Source organism: Tachypleus tridentatus, chromosome 6 (assembly GCF_004210375.1).
Source record: "Tachypleus tridentatus isolate NWPU-2018 chromosome 6, ASM421037v1, whole genome shotgun sequence".
NCBI classification, from domain to species: Eukaryota; Metazoa; Arthropoda; class Merostomata; order Xiphosura; family Limulidae; genus Tachypleus; species Tachypleus tridentatus.
In genome coordinates this window covers 26,487,296-26,508,400 of record NC_134830.1, presented here as the reverse complement: position 1 = coordinate 26,508,400, position 21,105 = coordinate 26,487,296, and the positions used below count along the sequence as shown (strand labels likewise).

At 33.9% G+C, this 21,105-nt stretch overlaps 1 protein-coding gene across 3 annotated transcripts in view; it reads right to left on the bottom strand.

Moving 5' to 3' along the window:
* The window catches only part of LOC143252117 (GTPase-activating Rap/Ran-GAP domain-like protein 3), a 534,261-nt gene that overhangs the window by 5,905 nt on the left and 507,251 nt on the right, over positions 1 to 21,105 (bottom strand). For all 3 annotated transcript variants that reach the window (XM_076503788.1, XM_076503786.1, XM_076503787.1), the window contains 5 exons: positions 19,601 to 19,667; positions 7,900 to 7,980; positions 5,198 to 5,316; positions 3,931 to 4,045; positions 747 to 925 (listed from right to left, as the gene is read on the bottom strand). In XM_076503788.1, the coding sequence (XP_076359903.1) occupies positions 747 to 925; positions 3,931 to 4,045; positions 5,198 to 5,316; positions 7,900 to 7,980; positions 19,601 to 19,667 (561 nt within the window). The remainder of the gene's footprint in view (positions 1 to 746; positions 926 to 3,930; positions 4,046 to 5,197; positions 5,317 to 7,899; positions 7,981 to 19,600; positions 19,668 to 21,105) is intronic.

The following is a 21,105-nucleotide window of genomic DNA, read 5'->3' as shown; positions in this document are numbered from 1 at the left end:
CTTTCCCTCCATTTGTTGAATCTTGATTCTGCTTAAAAACAGCCAGCCAAAATTCATTGATGAAGGTAAAAATAATGTATATATTATAGCGAGAATGAAACAGCGATAACAAAGCAGTTTTGAAAAGTGTGAAATACATAAGCTTCAAACGACATTATCAATGCACCAGATAACTTGGTTGCTAAAACATAAACGTAAAATTCTGCTGCACATTTCGATGTTTATATATAAACATGGCTTCGTCTTTTGTGTATCAATATTGTAGTTGGAAGCCAGACAGCAATATCTTTTTGTTAAGTATGAATTTTAGTTCGCAAAATGATAATTGACGCAGCTATATCGTGATTAATTCTTTGTTTATTTTTATTACGTCACAATGTTTTCATTAACCTTGACACGAAGCAGCGAGGCACAGTTTTCTAAGAAATCTACCTCTGGTGGAACATTTTGAATATATAAGTGTTTTTTAATGGAAGAAGCTATAAAATTAAACCTTTTCAGTTTCTGAGTGGTTTATTTTTTTTCATTGTCTTATGCATTCAAAAGGTATGATAGTAACAGTATTGTTTCAAATACATTGACTCACCTGTCTTTTATCACCCGAAGTTTTATGGTCGCTAACAATGCAGATTAGAAACATTTCACTGTTTGTGTGGTTTCAAAATGCGTAGTTGACAACTATAATATACTTACCTGTGATTCTGGCGACAAAAAGTTGTTGCTAAATTCTGAAGGATTGAACTTACCTGTGATTCTGGCGACAAAAAGCTAAATTCTGAAGTATTGACCAGTGGCTGAGGGGAGGGGACGCAGGGGGTTGGCACTCGTCTTTCACATGGCGACGAACTTCCGGTTAATGAACCAAAGGGCATCCGGTAAATCCTTAGAGGCTTATTACTGTCGGCAGAGCTCGAGTTGTTAGTACCTGAAAACGAATTATCCAGCTAAAAATAAAACCAACATTATTCATTCACACACTAGGAATTTTCACTGCATAGTTTTTTAGGACAAACAGCTTACAGATGAGTAGACATTAGTTAAGCAAATTTGAATAAGCAAGTCAGTAAGTCACGTGGTCGTCACAGCAAACATTTGTTTGTTTGTTTTGGAATTTCGCACAAAGCTACTCGACGGCTATCTGTGTTAGCCGTCCCTAATTTAGTAGTGTAAGACTAGAGGGAATGTAGCTAGTCATCACCACCCACCGCCAACTCCTGGGCCACTCTTTTACCAATGAATAGTGGGATTGACCGTTACATTATAACGCCCCCACGGTTGGGAGGGCGAGCATGTTTAGCGCGATGCGGACGCGAAACCGCGACCCTCAGATTACGAGCGCATGCCTTAACGCGCTCGGCCATGCCGGGCCTACACAACAAACATAATTAAAACTTCTGTTTATCGGTGTTGATTTTCAATTGTTTTATAGTTTTATTTAAAATCGGTGTTTTTCACAGTTTTCTAATATCGCAATAATTATATTAATGTGCCGTATATTCTCGGCACACTAGTTTCTCTTATAGAAGTAATAACAGGTACAAAATACAGTTCTATGTATCTTTAATTTTTGCAAGAGGACATATTTTTGTGTGAAATTATAAAAACAAACTTACGTTTCTCGTGTGGTACTCTTTCTTCGGTGTAAGATTCCAAAGTGATGTAGCCATAAAAGTTGGTACAAATTTTGTATGTCCAATTGTCCACAGTCAACGAAATCAGAAAAAAAAAATCCCAATAGAGTATAAAAAGAAGCTTTCGAAGATTAACGATTTCTGGTGTTTATTGTCTATGTTTATTTGAAAATCACCAGTTTAATTTCTTTACGTATGGAGAGTGTTGAAACCGAAAATCAGAAGCTCTAGATAAAATACCGCTGTGGAATAAAATATATCGGGCGTTCATTTTCACATTGTTTGACGTGACGCTGACAAAAATTGATCGTTTTAGGGAAGGGTATGTAACAGGCCTTTCTGCCGCCAATTATTCGCATATTCAGGTCATAAGTATAGGTTTAGATGGTAAATTTAAAATTTCCAAGACTGACATACCCCTCTTATTTATTGCAATGAAAAATACGGAATATTGATTAACTTGGGGAACTAGGACCATCTAGAAAGAGACCTTTAACAAGTCATACACTAGCTGTGGTAAGTAAACTGAGTCACCTTTTAACATGTGAGGAGGCGTGCTCGAACACAAAATCTAGTGACAGAAGTGATCCAGGGGCCTCACAGAACATAATCGAGAATGATCTGTGTTTGGAATAGCGACCATTGTCACATGTACGCAAGTTGTTTCTATGACATACCCGTTTAACCGTCGAATACCTCGAGTATTTGGAAAACGAAACAGGCATTCGTGCTACTCTATACGCAAAATATATAGGTTAAGTCGCTAGACGCAAAACTTTTGAAATTCTCTTCGACCAACTGATTGAAACGGGCAATAGGAAACAGTCGTCTTCATATACGAAACGACTTTATGTACATAATGGTGTGGTTTTGACATGGCAGTCTCACGAGGGGGTCTTTTGCAATGTTAAATACTTTGCAAGGATATTGACAAGTTACACGGTCGTCAGATAGAGCATGAGTGGACAGAACGACATGAACTGTTATGACATGGTGAGACTCTAAAATTGTTTTTATGTACCCAACGTTTGTTTAATATGGTGTTTGTGTGTCAGTTGACTGGGGAGATTCGTAATGCTTAAGCATAAGTGTGGGAAGTGGAATTTTGAATGTTGAATTTATAAAGTAAGGAAACTGTGCCATCCTATTATGATCAGTAAGATGACTTGTAACTTATTTCTAATTTTACAAATATTGATGTTTCATATTCAAATACACAACCATGTAAAAAAAACAAGGACTCGAGATTTTGCTTAAGTGACGTAACAAATATTAACATACACACACATACATCTAAGACAGTTGTTTGTTTTACAACAGAGCTACGTTGGGCTACCTGCTGTGTTCATCGCGGAAAATCGAGCCCCGGATTTTAGGGTTATATGTCTGTAGACTTACCGCTGTTCCACCATCAGACCATATCAGAAATAGGTAATTAATTAGTGTATTTATTAGAAAAAAATCATATGTAAAACTAAAACTGATGGCATATAGAACATATATACTCATCTGATGATTTAATACAATTTAGTTATATCAACTGGGATATTTATTTAGTTCCATACGAAGATATATCGGTCAAGTTGCTTGTGATTTTTTGTGAGTTTCGACTGTTAAAACTGTTGACTTCGAACACTGAATGTCTTATAGAAACAAAGGCGCGACACAGTGATTGGCGTGTTTAGCTGCATTTGGAAGTTCCAAGGTTTGAGCCACGATAAGTATTTTCAGTTTCAGGAACGTTATAATAGCTTCTGATTTGTCTGATCCTCTCTGGCTACCAACTACTAAATTAGCCTGCGTATAGCCGAATCATAAGGTTCTTTAAGCTGGTCATTTAGTCTGGGTGTCGCATAAAGTGCAGTTCATGTTGAAGAAAACAAAATATTTGTCTGGTTATCTGTTTGTTATTATGTTAACACAAATAAGACCAGAATATAACGTAGCGAAAAAGTTGAGAGAGAATAAAGCCCACAATGGCCAAGTGGTTAGTGCACTCGACTCATAATCTGACAGTTGTTATAACGTCACGGTCAATCCCACTATTCGTTGGTAAAAGAGTAACCCATAAGTTAGCAGTGGATGATGATGACTGGTTGTCTTCCATCTAGTCTTACACTACTAAATTGGAATACGGCTAGCGCAGATAGCCCTCGTGTAGCTTTGCGCGAAATTATAAAAACACACAGACAGAATAAAGACGTAAAAATGTAGCGAATAAAAAACAACGGTAAATAATAGACCACAAGAGCATTCATGATATGGAGACAGAGAAGCAAAAAGACAAAAGAATACTTACAATGTGGAGACGTAGGAGGTGATAGGCTGGGGTCTCTGTCCATTTTATCAACTTTGACTCTTTCTCGCCGAACCTGAAAAAATTCTGGATCTGTCGTAGCAAACAAGATATCTCCCTGAAACATGAAGAGTGAAAAAAAATGGTTTTAAGATAATTTGTAACACTGAAGTTGAGAAAGAGAACGATTGGAAGAAAGAGGCCATCAAAACCATAGTAGTTTTGTTTTCTGCTCAAGGAGTCAATTAATAAATATTTGTGTGAATAATCTTTTAAAGGGCAGACCTAATCGTTTATGGTACGCAACTTTTCCATGATATTACTTCCAAGACATCTAGAGGTATTCCGTAAAATTTATTGATTGCACTGTGAACAGAGAACGTGATACCTAAAAAGGTTGGCTTTAGTATACTTTTTCTTAGGCTCCTGACCTTTATAGATTTAATTGTTAGATATCCACGACTTCCTTAGTCTGTAAACATAACCTTTTTAGTTAGGCAGGCACGAAGTTTTATTTTCCTCCTTACCGATGGATATCCTGGAGTAATTGAAATCATGTTATTAGTTATCAATAATTCTTTGGAAACACATCCGAGAGTGGAGTACTATGAAGTCTCAAGAGTAAGTTGAAAGAGTACCTCCAGAGTTTATGATATATTTGTACAAACTAAGCTACTTGAACAGGATGTAAGGGTTAATATATGTGAAGACGAACTACAGGACTGTGACATTTGGATAGGATGTAGAAATAAAAATATTTAAACAATATGTACAGTTGAGATATTTGGAAATGATGTACAGATTAAGATGACAAGGAGATATATTTAGATATATGGACAGGATGACAGGTTGAAATATTTGGACAGGATGTACAGATTAAGATATTTGGACAGGATGTGCAGATTGAGATATTTGGACAGGATGTACAGATTGAGATATTTAGATATTTGGACAGGTTGAGATATTTGGATATGATGTACAGATTAAGATATTTGGAAATAATATATAGATTAAGACGACAAAGTGAGATATTTGGAAGTGATGTACAGATTGAGATATTTAGATATTTGGACAGGATGACAGGTTGAAATATTTGGACAGGATGTACAGATTGAGATATTTAGATATTTGGACAGGATGTACAAGTTAAGATATTTAGATATTTGGACAGGATGACAGGTTGAGATATTTGGACATGATGTACAGATTAAGATATTGAACAGGATGTACAGAACCTAGGTATTTGGATAGGATACACTATGGTTCTTACCTTCGACGTAATTGCGGTCAGTTTTGGCATCACCATGTTGTGAATGAGATTCCCATTAATAATTAGGCGAATCTCAATCGTGTCAGTTGTGAAGGCCAGAACGTAAGGAGAGGCACACACTAGAAAAACAAGCACATGTTCACAACAATATACACAATAAATACGAAGCATATCATCGAGTATCAATACACCAGTAATATACATAATTAATACGAAACGTCATCAAGTATCAATAAACCAATAATATAAACAATAAATACGAAACATGTCATCAAGTATCAATAAACCAGCCGTAAGCAATAATCCTTAAATATCTTCAATCACCGAGTTTTATGTAACGTTCTCACAGTTTTCATGACATCTTGTACAGTAATCTATGCCGGTAGGTAGAGATTATATCAAGATATTTTTATTAAAATGCTCACTATTCAATTTCACGGTGCACGGACGTCATACAGGATATTTGTTTATTAAAATAGCGAAGTGCTGGTTTTCATAATTATAGTTTTCTTTACGAGTGTGTGCCAGAAAAAGAATGGATGTGACTTTTGGCGTTCATACGAAATATTATCATCATTATACATAATATGATAGAATTATAGATACACTTAGTACGGCAGTTTGTGCTATCCGAACAAATTATTAAACTTCTATCTTCGTATATTTTCATTGGTTTGAATTTCGCGTTAAGCTACACGAGGGTTATCTGCACTAGCCATCCCTAATTTTGCAGCGTAAGACAAGAGGGAAGACAGTTAGTCATCACCACCCACTGCCAACTGTTGGGCTACTATTTTACCAACGAATAGTGAGAATAACCATCACTTATAACTTTCCAACCGCTGAAAGGGTGAGCATGTTTGGTGTGACAAACATATTGTGCGACCCTCGGATTACGAGTCCGGTGCCTTAACCACCTGGCCATGCCGGGCCGACTTTTCCATTGAGTAGACAATGTATATACTTCTAAGCTTGACTGCCACCTGATTCTAGGATAAGAGGTTAACATTCTCTGTTGTTGGGTGAAAATAAATGCGAGTTTTGCATTGGTTGTAATACAACCATTTTAATTATTCTGTCTAGGGAATGGTTGTAGTAAAGTCATTCTAATTCATCAACCTAAGAAAGGGTTATAGTAAAACCATTCTAATTATTTCGCCAAGAAAATGGTTATTATAAAATCATTCTAATTATTCTTCCAAGGAACTGGTTGGAATAAAGTCATTTTAATTCAACATGCTAGGGATTGGTTGTTGTAAAGCCATTCTAATTCATCAACTGAGGGAATGATTAAAGTAAAGCCATGCTAATTCATCAACTGAGGGATTGGTTGTAGTAAAACCATTCTAATTCATCAACTGAGGAAAAGATTACAGTAAAGCCATTCTAATTCATCAACTGAGGGAATGATTACAGTAAAGCCATTCTAATTCATCAACTGAGGGAATGATTACAGTAAAACCATTCTGATTCATCAACTCAGGGAATGATTACAGTAAAGCCATTCTAATTCATCAACTGAGGGAATGATTACATTAAAGCCATTCTAATTCATCAACTGAGGGAATGATTACAGTAAAACCATTCTGATTCATCAACTGAGGGAATGATTACAGTAAAGCCATTCTAATTCATCAACTGAGGGAATGATTACAGTAAAGCCATTCTAATTCATCAACCGAGGGAATGATTACAGTAAAGCCATTCTAATTCATCAACTGAGGGAATGATTACAGTAAAGCCATTCTAATTCATCAAGCCAGGGAATGGTTGTAATAAAGTCGTTTAATGCGTCATTCAGAATATTTGTAGTAAAGGCACTATAATTTGCCTTTCTACGAAACAAAATAAAACACCAATCAATTAATGTTAACGCATGTTGTAGCATTATGTCAAATTTATACCAGTAGCTGATTTGTACAGCTTTTGGTAATGTTTTTATTTTTTTCATCAGAAAAGCTCTCCATTAGCACAGCGGTATGTTTGCGCAGACTCATACTGCTAGAAACCGAGTTTCGATACCCGTGATGGGCAAAGCACAGAGAGCTCATTTTGTAGCTTTGTGCTTAATTCTAAACAAACAAAATCCTTAGATAGTGGGTAAACCTGCAGTATTCTAATAATTAAATAGCTGTGTTTGCTAGACATAGTTTAGCGATGATGTAGGCTCGTTAGTAATTTACTGCACGTGTATTTTTAATGCGTAAAATAGTTTGGCTAATACCCAGGTGAGATAAAATAACCTGAGATCACTGGAAAAAGTCGTGTATTGTTTCACGTTTACAGGGAGAAATGTAGATTGAATTTCTACAATTACAGATTAAATGATAAAGCATTTGAAGATGACTAACCTGGTTCTCATCAGTTGTTACAGGCATGCCTGATGTATAACTATCAAATTCAATAATACATGCTATTGTTACTCATAGCTGATAGCCTAAATTCAGAAACGTTCTTTATTTAAATTTCCAATTTGTATACCTGCAAGCTTGCAATGATTTAATTATACCAGGAAATAAACGACAAATTACCTGGACTACAGATCACGTGTGGATAAACAAAGCATAATCAAAGTTTTGGTAAACGTACCTTGTTTTAGACTGTAGGTTGCTGTGTTTTTAACACGGAAAAATACAAAATATTATGTTTTTATTAATGTGAGAGTAGCATTGATATTGAATAACATTCAAAAAATAACTTACCAATAGTATTGGGTACAGCATTCCACTGAATGTCGAATTCTGTAGAACTATCTTCCGATAATTTTTGGAAATGGGTTGTATCTGAAAACAAGGAAGATAAACGGCTCGAGACAATTTTAAAATATTTAAAGAAAATACAGTAAGTTTTGTTTTGTAAATTGAAACACACCTTAGAGGAAACCAGGACTTACTGTCTGAACTGTTAAATTTTCTTTTCATTTCTATTATTTTTGTTCATGTGCTATTTTTAATAAGAAACGTAACAGCAGGATACTGAAAAACAATTGAATAGATTAGTTACGAATTTTATTAATTCAAAGGCCATATGTTTAGTTATTGCTATGTTTATATAAATGAAAGTAACCTTAAGAAATACCTATTACTTTTCCAACCAAACATGCTTGCCCTTTCAACCGTAAGGGCCTTTATCATGTAATGGTCAATCCCACTATTCTTTGGTAAAAGAGTAACCCATAAGTTAGCAATAGATGATGATAACTAGGTGCCTTCCCTCTAGTCTTACACTGCTAAATTAGGGACGACTAACGCAGATAGCCCTCGTGTAGCTTTGCACGAAATTCAAACCAAATCTATTACTTTAATATAAGGGGTCCGGCATGGCTAGGTAGGTTAAGGCGTTCGACTTGTAACCCGAGGGTCGCGGCTTCCAAACCCCGTCACATCAAACATGCTCGCCCCTTTTAGCCGTGGGGCGTTATAATGTGACGGTCAATCCCACTATTCGTTGGTAAAAGAGTAGCCCAAAAGTTGGTGGTGAGTGGTGATAACTAGGTGTCTTCTCTCTAGTCTTACTCTGTTGAATTAGGGACGGTTAGCGCAGATAGCTCTGGAGTAGCTTTGCGCAAAATTCAAAAGAGAAAGAAACTTTAATATAAATATTGAAAAGAAAATGTTTATTCGTTTTCTCATCTGAATTAAATTATTAATAGTTTCGTTTCAAGTTTACTTTCTTATTAAGTGTATTTTTTCACAAGTTACACTTTTTATATTAATAAGATTTATTTTTAAATCAGGCACGACGTTTCGATCACTGGTGCGATCCAATAAAAGTTGTGTTCTTCAGAACGATCGCATTCGAAGGACAAATCCTACTTACCCCAAAAATCGTAACCTGGAAAGAAAACATGTGTTAAATTATGTTTATTGGGGAGGCTTTAAACGAGATGCGTATCACTCCGCCAGAGGGACAAAGTTTGAAGCTTGTCTTTTCCTCTACTTATGATGACGTGAAGGTTATAAGATAATGATCTTTTTAAGGGGGTTCCGCTCTTTTTGTTTGAGGCATTTTTTACAGAGGAAGGAGATCTCAACTCACCGAAGAACAAGGAAAACTATTTTAAATGGTGATTTCGTTTAAAGTTATCGTAACGTAAAATAAAGGATTTTTCTTTTTATTATGTTTCCGCGTTACGTATTACGCATAATAATAAAATGCAGAAATAAAACAAAGGCAGACGCTTCTTAAATTGGAAATATTTTAATAATCGACGTCTGGCTTAGTGGAAGATTCCAAAAGTATTTTGATGCTGACGTATGCATCCAATAAGTGGATTGACTTTTCTTTTTTCCAGAAAAGAAGTAAAAATACCACATTATGTGTACCTCTCTGAGATCGAACGGACTAACTGAAATGCTGGATGCAAGGAATATTCCACACTTTCCACAGATATAAGATGCTCGTCATGAGTGCTTTGACAACATAAAAAAAGCCTGTAGGATGATAGCGTTAAAAATGTGGGAAAATGTAGTCATAAACCTATAAAAATAATAGTGAACAGATAAGCTAAAATGAGCTGTATTTTTTTATTTCACAAAAGAATAAATAATAAATAATGTTGCTGTAGTTCAAAACTTATTTTAAAATAATATTGTAGATAATGTATACCTCTCAAGATGTGGATTGCCTTTTCTTCTTGGCTTGGCATGGCCAGGTGGGTTAAGGCGTTCTACATGTAATCTGAGGGTCGCGGGTTCGAATCTCGGTCGCACCAAATATATTCGCCATTTTATCCTTGGGGGTTATAATTTTACGGTCAGTCCCACTGTTCGTTGGTAAAAGAGTAGTTCAAGAGTTTGCGGTGGGTGGTGATGACCAGCTGCCTTCCCTCTAGTCTTACACTGCTAAATTCGGAACGGCTAGCACAGATAGCCCTCTAGTAGCTTTGCGCGAAATTCAAAAACAAACAAGCCTTTTCTTCGTTAGAGAAACAAGTAAAAATACCACAGTGTGTGTACATTTGTAAGATTAACTGAAGTACTGGACGTAACGAATATTCCTTGATCTCCACAGATATATAAAATGTTCGTTATAAGTTCTTATAACATAAAAAAACTGTAAAATGATAGCGTCAAAAATGAGGGAAAATCCAATCATAAACCCACGCAAATAATAATAAATAGACAGGTTCAAAATAAGTTGTCTTTTTGATTTCGCAAAATAATACCGGTAAATAGTAAATAACAATAACTAGCACGTTTCATCAAGACGTTTAGCCACCCAACAAAAGAAACTAAAATTAAATATTAAAACTTACGTATCCATTTGTTGCTGGTTTCTCTTTAGTTTAAAAAAGTCAGTCAAAGACGTTTTTTCACAAATTCTTGAAACCTTGCTAAGCGCTAATTATTATTTACCATGCCTTCATCTTGCACATAATCCAGAACGAAATCACCTCTAGTCTAGTATATTGATGCCAATTCATGAGTAATATGTAACATCGTTTTAATTATGTTCAAGCGTTAATTAATGTTAAATAGTTTTATGGTATCGTTTAGATTAAAGCTATTATTTTTTTACCCTAATACTACTAGAATTTTTATCCAGGTGTGAGCTGCTGGACAACGTGACTGGACCGTGAATCAGAGTGTCCAAGGTTCGCATGCTGTTATTACAAAAACGCGTTCCGCATTTTGGAGTCGTGGATGCTCTGTAAAGCGATAGACAAGATCAAACTTAACATTGACACTTTATGTAACTTTTTCTCTGTTTTTTATCGATTCAAAAGAGTTATTAGTGTTTTATTTAGGGGTCTGTAAAGAGACAAACATAAATATATTTTTCATTATTTTACCAAAAGCTAATGTGGCTAGGTAATTATTAACAGGGTGGTGGTACCCATTACAAATTATGTACAAAAAATATTCAAGCAAAATTTTCATGTAATTACGTATTTGGAAACAACGTGTTGAAGGTGATATGACCCTTTTGGTAACTGCTCTAATAATTTTTTTAACATAAGCCCTCAAACCTCATTTTAAAATTAAAAAAAAGTACATTATGCTACAATTTTTGGAAGAAATGAATAAACTGAAAATCATGGTGTATTAATGAGGAAACTTTGTGTGAGCAGGAATTTTTTTTCAAGATTTTTTAAAGCTTTAGAAACCTTAAGATTTAAAAAGTATCAGACTGTTCTGTTACCACAAATTCCAATTTTAGTATTACACTCAATATTTTTCAAATAGCCAAATATATAAAACACCAATACTGTGTATCTTAAAATAAGGCAGGCCACATGTTTTATTTTGAACGAGGGGAATTTAACCTGTATACTATAGTTTAATGTCACAATTAAAATTATCTTTACGATAGTTGATGAAGTTAAGATCTCAATTTGAAATAATCTATCAAGAATTATGATAAGTGACTCCCAGGCAAGCTGGACAACATTCTTTGTATGCTTATATATATAAATATACAGATTACAGTTCTCAAATAAGCGGATACCCAAAACCCCTAAATAATTAAAGCTTTGCTAAGAATCTAGTTAAAGGGACCAAAGTATACTGATTGTTTTGTTGTTAACAACTGGACAAAGGAGCTAGATTAATAAAACAGTTCTTCATTTTGGTAAGAGGGTATGTGGCTTAAAACTCTTAGAACGCAAGTAGATTTTAAACCAAACAGAATGCTAAAACGTAGCTAATCCATATTAAATTTCTTCTTAAAGTATGTCGTCTCAATCAGACACAATTTATTAATTAATGAGCCTGGCGTGGTGTATATGTTAGCGTGATGGGCTGTGTATCGAAAGGTCTAAGGCTTACGTAATAATGGCACTGAACATTTCCTCATATCCAACTGTTTATACGTCACAAGGACGATAGCCACTTACATCATTCGGTTACAAGTCCGACAATACCCTTGTAGCTGTGGGTGTTATTGACTGTTTCTCTTAACTTCTTATTAGTAATTAAAGGTTAATGACGGATATAATCAAATTTTAGGTGTCTTTGAACTGACTCTTGATACAAACAAATTTAAACTGCTGAACACAAATCCAATAAAAACACATAAAAAACAGTTAAACAAAATACTACTATAAAGAAAAAAAGCAACACAATCTCAGAAAACATTTATTCTTACCTATGAAAGACCGACTCACGCACACCACAACTATACGGCACTCCAAAACCTTACAAACCTGATTGTCCACTACGTCCAATAATATCGACTAACGAATCATTTAACTACAACCTTGTTAAACATATAGCGTAGGCATTTTCTAAATATGTAACATCAGCCGGATCCTGTTTCAAAGACTATTTTAACTTTAAATCTATTCTTAATCAACTAAATCATAAAACCTTAATGGCCAGTTTTGATGTGATCTCCCTCTTCATAGAAGTCCTAACAACTGAAGTCTGCAAGATAGCTTTAGAACTTTATATCCAAGACCCCAACCCATTGATACAGACTCCCAACAACCAATTAGCAACCCTTACAGAATTCGCTATCATCAAACCTAACAATGTTCAATAACCAAAACTACCTACAAATAAATAGTTTAAGTATGGATAATCCTGTATTACCAGTTCTAGTCAACATTTTTATGACACAGATTGAATCACAAGCGATCAATCCAGCCTAACACCCACCACTATACTGGTACAGGTATGTTGATGATACAATTGCTGGATTCACATCTACAGAACACACTCAGTTTTTTCAATAACGTTAACTCAAAACACCCCAACATTAAGTTCACCTGTTAACAGGAAAAAACTAACCAAATAGCATTTCTTAACCTCAAAAATCACTAGAACTAATACACAATTCAAAACAGAATTTCACAGAAAAATCACCCATACTGGATTATTCATATGTTTTGAAACAAAACAAAAGCTCCACATATTAAGAAACCAAACAAACACAGCCACAAAACTATGTTCACCCAATAAAATTAATGATGAAATTAACAAAATAAGAGAACACTTCATGATCATCAACAAATTTCCTCAAAAAACTGTAGAAAAAAATTATACGCACACACCTAGAGCAACAACAAACAAACAACAATAAATCCCAAGATACAACAAACTACAAAACCTTACACTGCTGCATACCATATGTTCCTGACATCAGCAAAAAAATAACCAACATTTGGAAAAAAAACTTGTAACAAAACACAACATTCCAGTAGACACTATGTCCATACTATGTAAAAACTACACTGACAAACACAACATCAACATAATATATAAAATACAATGCAACAACAGCTACGACTTCTATATTGGAGAAACAAGCAGAAGAATGGAAACTAGATTCAAAGAACAAAAACAAAACATTTTCACACGTTTTTGAGCACGGCAAATGAAATAAACACAAAAAAACCATAAAAAACACCCAGATATTAAGTAGGGAAACATATATAAACGAACGCAAAATCAAAGATGCTCTACTTATGTAGCAACTGAAACCAAAATTAAACCAATCTGAAGGAATACCTTTATACCTATTCTAATTAATAACCTAACACCCAACTGCAACGCCCCCTACAATCCCGTACCCGTTTATACTCTCGTTCCTAAGGCATGTGTCCGTCAACGGTCACATTCAAACACTTTCTCTTTCTGAACCTGAAGATGACCCAGGAAGGTCGAAACGCTGTTCTCTCCTTATCAGTAAAAGTGTTGATACCCATACCAGCTGTTCTGAGATAGAGACTAAAAATATATATGTATCACTTTGAATAACAGGAAAATCCTGAAACTGTAGAATTTTATTAAACCGTGTCAAAAATAAAGTTAAACTGGTCTTACAAAACCTCTGAATTTTAGAGTGCATACTAAACAAATAATATGCTTTGGCATTACGTTTCGATACAGTATCAAAATAATGCTGGTATAAAGGTAACATTACAGAAAAAAATACGAATGAAACTTGCGCACACAGCGTCTAAACCAACTTTCGTGAATTTAGAGACTGTTTCAAATACGTAAATCCACTAGGGAGCCCATTGTGAAGCTTTGTGTTTAACACGAAACGAACAAACGATAAAGGAAAAACAAAACTTACGAGGAACAGTTCAGATCCCGGTCTACAAAAAATATAGAAAATGACTTTTATTTTGATCGTCTAAAAGTAAGGGAAATTCTTTTTTATTTTGGACGTGAAAATTACAGTGAAATTTGTTATTCTGGTCTCCCAAACTGTAAAAACTGGTTATTATATTTTCCCAGAAGTTTGGACTGTTCAGTGCGCTTTAAGTAACTGCAAAACAGTGTTATCAGGACTTGAATTTTCCAGTCGTTTTGGCAACGTATTATCTCAACACAAACAGCTAACCATAAAGTTTCTGGAGTTAAGAAATACAACGTATGGTTGGCAGTTACAAGCTATATTTTATAGTTGTTTTATTTTAGCGCTTAGATCTTGGTTTGTTTTGAATTTCGTGCAAAGCTACACGAGAGCTATCTGCGCTAGCCGTCCCTAATTTAGCAGTGTAAGACTAGAGGAAAGTCGGCTGATCATCATAACCCACCGCCAACTCTTGGGCTACTCTTTTATCAATGAATAGTGGGATTGACCGTAACATTATAACGCACCCAAGGCTGAAAGGGTGAGCAGGTTTAGTGTGACGGGTATTCGAATCTGCGAGTCGAGTCGAGTACCTTAACCACCTGGCCATATTGGGCCACGCTTGGAGCTATTGCAACGATATCCAGCAGTAAAGAATAAATATATCTAACTGATTCAGCTGTAGTGTATTGTTACGTAACAGTGTTAATAATAAATAATGATAATGAAATGGTTAGACGTAAATAATACTGTTTTGGTTTTTTTTTTTAAATATTGAACTTAAAACCTGGTTAGATTTTAAAAGCCAAATAAATGTGGTCAGAAACTTTGGCATAACGAATATGATTAATCCACATCTAATATTCCTGAACTACAGGAAAGTTATTGAATGTTCTGGAACGCTCGTGACTTAGGACTAGAAACATATAAAGTGCCGAAACTTTCTGGAATGCAGATTGGATGTCAGCGAACTTACTAGAATCGAATTCTCAAGAGGTGATGTAATAACATTTATGTGCGGATATTTTTATAGTCTAGAATTTTTTAAAGTACTATGATAGCATATAAATGTTGCTAAGTATGGTGGAAAGTTAGTACATCCTGCAGAGACCTAACTGACTACCGAAACTCATCACGCTCGAGTTTTTAAAAAACGTTGAATTGTGTGTGTCGGTTAAAAAACAAAAAAACTGAAATTGTATTTGATGGTGAAATTGGACCTAATAAGGCATATTGTATTAAGATTCTCATAAGGTAAGTTAATTTTTATTATTTTTGTAATTGTGTCAATATTGCTTAGTAATAATTTAAATATTGTCACTGTCAATTATTTTCATTGTGTTGTAATAAATTAATAATTACTATTGTAAATTAACTCTGTTTTGTTTGTTAGTTTCACGATCGGTAATTTCTACTGTAACACGTATGTAAGTGCTCGATTCATCAGACATATGCCGAAACTTTCAGAGTTTTGACAAAGAGATAAATTAAGGAGGAAACATTGCAGAGGTTAAAGGTCACGCGATTTTTTTATATAATTCACGCATTTTGCATTAACGATATCAAACACTTTAGATACGAACCTTTTAGTTTACTTATACGATATGCTGTTTTAACCATGCCTAAGCATATCAGTTTCAATACATTTACAATAATAGCCTTTTATGATACAAAACTGAAATAACGTAAGTGATTTTTGTCGAGTCAAATAGAAAGTTTATCTATTTACAATGTTAGTATCTCTGTTGGTGGTTAATAACGTTTAGAATTCTTACTATATTAAAACTACTCGCAGATATTTGGTGGCGATCATTGACTTCAGGTGAAACTAAAACTAATAGGCCTAAAAAAACATTAAAAGGCTGAAGTTGGAAAGATGCAGTCTTCTGATGATTGAATGGATATTTTATTTTTGTCATTACATTTGTAAAATCTCAAACACGCGGTTATTTATGAATGAACATGAGTGAAAAAATTCTAATATATTTGTTTTGAAAAGTAGTTTTAGCCCATATAAATTTTAATCAGGCTTAAATAACAGCTGACTTATAATTTACTGAAGAGACTTGATCCTATTCAGTGTATTCATCTGTCATCTTCGCGCATATTTATTACTACTACGTTTAAAAGATAGATTAATATATATATCATATACAGTTAACACACACGTGGTGACATTTTATAATGTTCTATGCGCAAAATGGTAAATATATTTATTAAGATTTAGTCTGATGTACGCTTTAAAGTTTAACGGAACTCGCAAAGTTAGTGACATTAATGAACAAAGTCTATAAACATAATTTATTTTTGATTTTCCACCATTAGCTCATGTTTTAATTAATTAAATAATGTTTTAATGAATATATATGATGAACCTCAGATATGCTTGTCTTGAAATGTTCGAATATTCGTTCATTACACAAGTGCAGTAGTAATCAAATTTATGGAATTACGTCATGAAAGAACACCTGTTATTTTATGCTATTGGTACACGCTTTTAATGTTTTATATCATTTATAATTTTTAACTGATCAGTATTATAACAGACTCTATATTAAAATTTTTCTCTCATTTTATGACATGTTTAATACTGTCATGTGCAGTAAAAAAAATTAGGTACAAAATTAAGATAGTTATAATGTTTATAATCTTAATATCTTTTAAAATAAGATGCCTTTAATATAAAGTATTCTTATTTATTATTGAGGATTACATGAAAAAGTTTATTTTGCAAATCTGTGAGTTGAATCTGTGTGCAAAACAAATAAAAAAATAGGATGTTATGCCACTCGAGGGGCCTCACATTTCAAAACTGTTCTTAGCTTAGTGACATCTAGTGACGAATTTATTGCTGAAAGTAAAAACATATCAGCATTTTAAAATAAGTTTAGTAACGGTTCTTTTATTTTGTATCAAAATATCGGTCAGAATTAATTTCCTGTTATTCTAACTGGAAACTTGTTTGTAGTAGACTTGAACTTACCATACTTTATAGAAAGGCAAAGTACATTCAAACGTTTTGAATAAAAGGGTAACGTTTGTATTTTTAAATTGTTAATTTCAGATATAAACATTTAATACGGTTCAGAGAAGCTCAAAGTCATTTCTTAGCAGTTGAAATAAAATTTAAGCAAAACTCTCTAAAACTTTTTAAATCAGTTGTGTAAACATAAACAACATTGGAAAAGAGTTGCAAATTCGGTGAATGTTTTCATTTATGTAAAGTGATAATTCGAAACAGTAGTGATGAGTTAAGCAAAATGAGACTAGCGATTAGTTTTCGTTTTTAAAAATAGAACTCAATTAGGAGAATGCTTTTGTTAATAATCCTAACAAAATAATCCATATCTTATCTGACTATACGTTAATGGATCTAGAGAAAATTCTTATATATTGGGATGAGATTTGCTTTGTCATTAAAAAAAACATTTTTTGAACTTTTATTACATTTCAAAACTTTTGTGAATGTTCTAAGAGCTTCTGAAGCTTTTGAAGTTTATCTCAAATCTGAGATTAAGTTTGGTGATGTTAGAACTCGTGATAGCATCATTGAATTATCAGGTTTATATGCCTGTAATTTATAACTTAAAATCGTGTAATTTAAATAGCAAAAAGTTGAAATTTTAATACGTTTAAGTAATAATAAAACTCAGTACTTTCCAAGCTAGATAAAGGAAATAAGACTTATTTTCAATAAGAATGACCGTAATAAAACAAACATGTGGTAACTTCAATGACGAAATAGCATTTATGCCAACTAGGAATGACCCTACCAGAATAAGAAAAAATAAAATTATTAGGTTCTTGCTTGATACACAAAAATAATATAATCACCGAATAAACCTACAAAAAAAAACAACAGATTTACAGGTTCTTATATAGGAATCCTTTATGGTATTCCGCAAATTTATAAAGAGAAAACGACCTATGAGATTATTATGTCAAAGAAGTTGCTAAGAATGAATTCACTTCAGAAGACAGTTTTACATTTTCAAAGCATATTACAAATATAAAATTTGATAACAATATGTTTCTTAGTAGCTTTAATGTCGAATCACTTTCCACGGATATTCTGTTACACGAAACTGATTATAATGTATTGATTTAGTTTATGAAACGTGTTTCTAGGGTGCTGATGGCAACAACAAAGAGATATTCGCATTTAATTTTCAATAGTCAAATATTTGAATAGAAAGATGGAAGTGACATAGGATGTGAGTTTAGCTCCTGTCATGGTCAACATCTTTATGAGTCATTTTAAGAAGAAATGGATGAAAGAATGCCAATTTGTTTTAAGCCCCTTTTTTGTAATAGGTATGTGGATGACACTTTTATGATTTTGAAAAAGTCGAAGCTTATACATTTTTTTTTTCAGAAAACGTAAACATTAAATATCCAGATATAAAGTTTTAATATGGAAACCCAAGGAAGAAAAAGATGGTAAAATTTTAAGGATATTGTTATAGTGTTATTTAAAATAGATAGATGTATAATTTAGATGTTTTGGTTCATTAAAATTAGAATAGAATCTTGTATATATTTGAAGAAATGTTTAATCTAAAATAATTATCACTTATTAATTCACAATTGCTTGAGCAAGAAGTAGCCAAGATAAAAATAATTTCTAACAAAAATTACATTTTCGAGTGTAATTTTAGACGATTACAAACAACTGATGAGCAAAGTGTTCATCTTTGGGCAACAGAGTTGTACAGTACCTATAAAAGAAGTTTTTACGGATTTTTTTTATTTGTTTAAACCGATAAAAAAAACATTTATAAACAGTTGAACACGTTATTAAAGAAAGTTTACCCACAGATTAAACTGATACGTATTTTTAAGCCATCAAAAAGAATACAAAAAGTATTCGTAATCCACCAAAGGAAGGTGGAAACTGTTTTAGCTGATCGACGACAAATGCTTCTACGAGAGTATAAAAGAACATTCGATTCCTAGAACTAGAAACAATGAAATGTCTAGTGTTATAGGGTATGTACTTACAATATGTGATCAAGAGGCGAGTATAAACACGTCACGATCGTTGAGAGAACCGTTAAAGAAAGAAATCTGAGAATTAAAGAGACTGTGACAATAAACTGGAAAAGGCTTAAATTGAATGAAATGCCTAGGAACGCTAAGCTACTGCTGGAACTTTGTATTATTGTACTGAACTCTTTGTAAATTAATTAAGTCTTTCACAGGTTGTTTAAAGTATATTTGTTTGTTGTTAAACACAAAGCTACGTAGTGTATTTAAATAAGTATAACATTATCAATTATGATATCAAAAAAGTCACCAATCATTGTAATTTTTATAGTTGTCAAGTGCCTTTAAAATTAAGACTTATTTCTACTAATGTAATTTTTTTTAACATACGGTTGTAAGACAACAGTAATTCGGCTTCTTCGTCTTCGTAAATGTCAACAGCAGAGACAAGATGAACCTGGTGGACGGAAGAAAAACGTATTTTTTATTAGTGGCATCATTTATTATAAATGTTATAGAGTATACAAATGTTATAGTAGTGATTTAATAATCTATATTTCTGTTTATCATTTCATATTTAAGTTTGCTTTGAACTGTAGCATCAAAATTATTAATTAACACGAACTAGTCCTAACAAATAATAAATTAGCCTACTATTCTTTCTCCCGTACACACAGTAGAATGCCCAGCATGGCCGGGTGGTTAAGGTACTCGACTCATTATTCGAGGGTCGCGGGTTCGAATCCCCGTCACTCCAAACATGCTTGCTCTTTCAGTTGTGGAGTCGTTATAATGTTACGTTTAATCCCACTATTCGTTGGTTAAAGAGTAGCCCAATAGTTAGCGGTAGGTGGTAATGATTAACTACCTTTCCTCTAGTCTTACACTGCTAAATTAGGAACGACTAACGCAGATAGTCCTCGTGTATCTTTGCGAGAGATACCACACACAGCAGAGTACTACTATTTTATTTTCTATTTACGTTATAAACAATTTTCTTTTTGTATTAAAAGTTTTCAATGGATAATTTTTGTTATCGAAATGGGAAAATGTAGGATTGGTTTGAGTGTCGAGCATCGATACACGAGGCCTATCTTTAATTAAAATTAAGCACTCAACAACGTTTTCTTGACCTTGTTAGATAAGTTTGAAGGTCAAAACGATGTTCTGTACTGTATTTCAACTAAATTGTTAACAACCATATCAACCGTCTTAAGAATACAAGGGCTACCTGCGCTAGCCGTCTCTAATTTAGCAGTGTAAGACTAGAGGGAAAGCAGCATCAACCTACAATCAACTCTTAGACTATTCTTATAGTAAACTTGTTTGGTGAGAAGGGGTTTTGAGCCCGCGACCCCAGATTGGTAGTCAAGTGCCCTAGCCTCCTGGTTATGCCAGGCTTCACACTTAGGGAAACATACCATAACGGGGCACTTTCGATTAGCATATAAACTAAAACCAAATTAATTACTCATTGAAAATAATCACAAGCTGGTAGGTAAATCTACATCTTTATAGAAATTAATTCATGGTTGGTTATTGACGGGCCCGGCATGGCCAAGCGCGTAAGGCGCACGACTCGTAATTCGAGAGTCGCGGGTTTGAGCCCGCGTTGCGCTAAACATGCTCGCCCTCCCAGCCGTGGGGGCGTTATAATGTTACAGTCAATCCCACTTTTCGTTGGTAAAAGAGTAGCCCAAGAGTTGGCGGTGGGTGGTGATGACTAGCTGCCTTCTCTCTAGTCTTACACTGCTAAATTAGGGACGGCTAGCACAGATAGCCCTCGAGTAGCTTTGTGCGAAATTCCAAAACAAACAAACAAATGCTTATTGATAAAACGTATCATATCGTTTTCATATCTCCTTTCGACCATAATATTATAAATTTTAACGCCC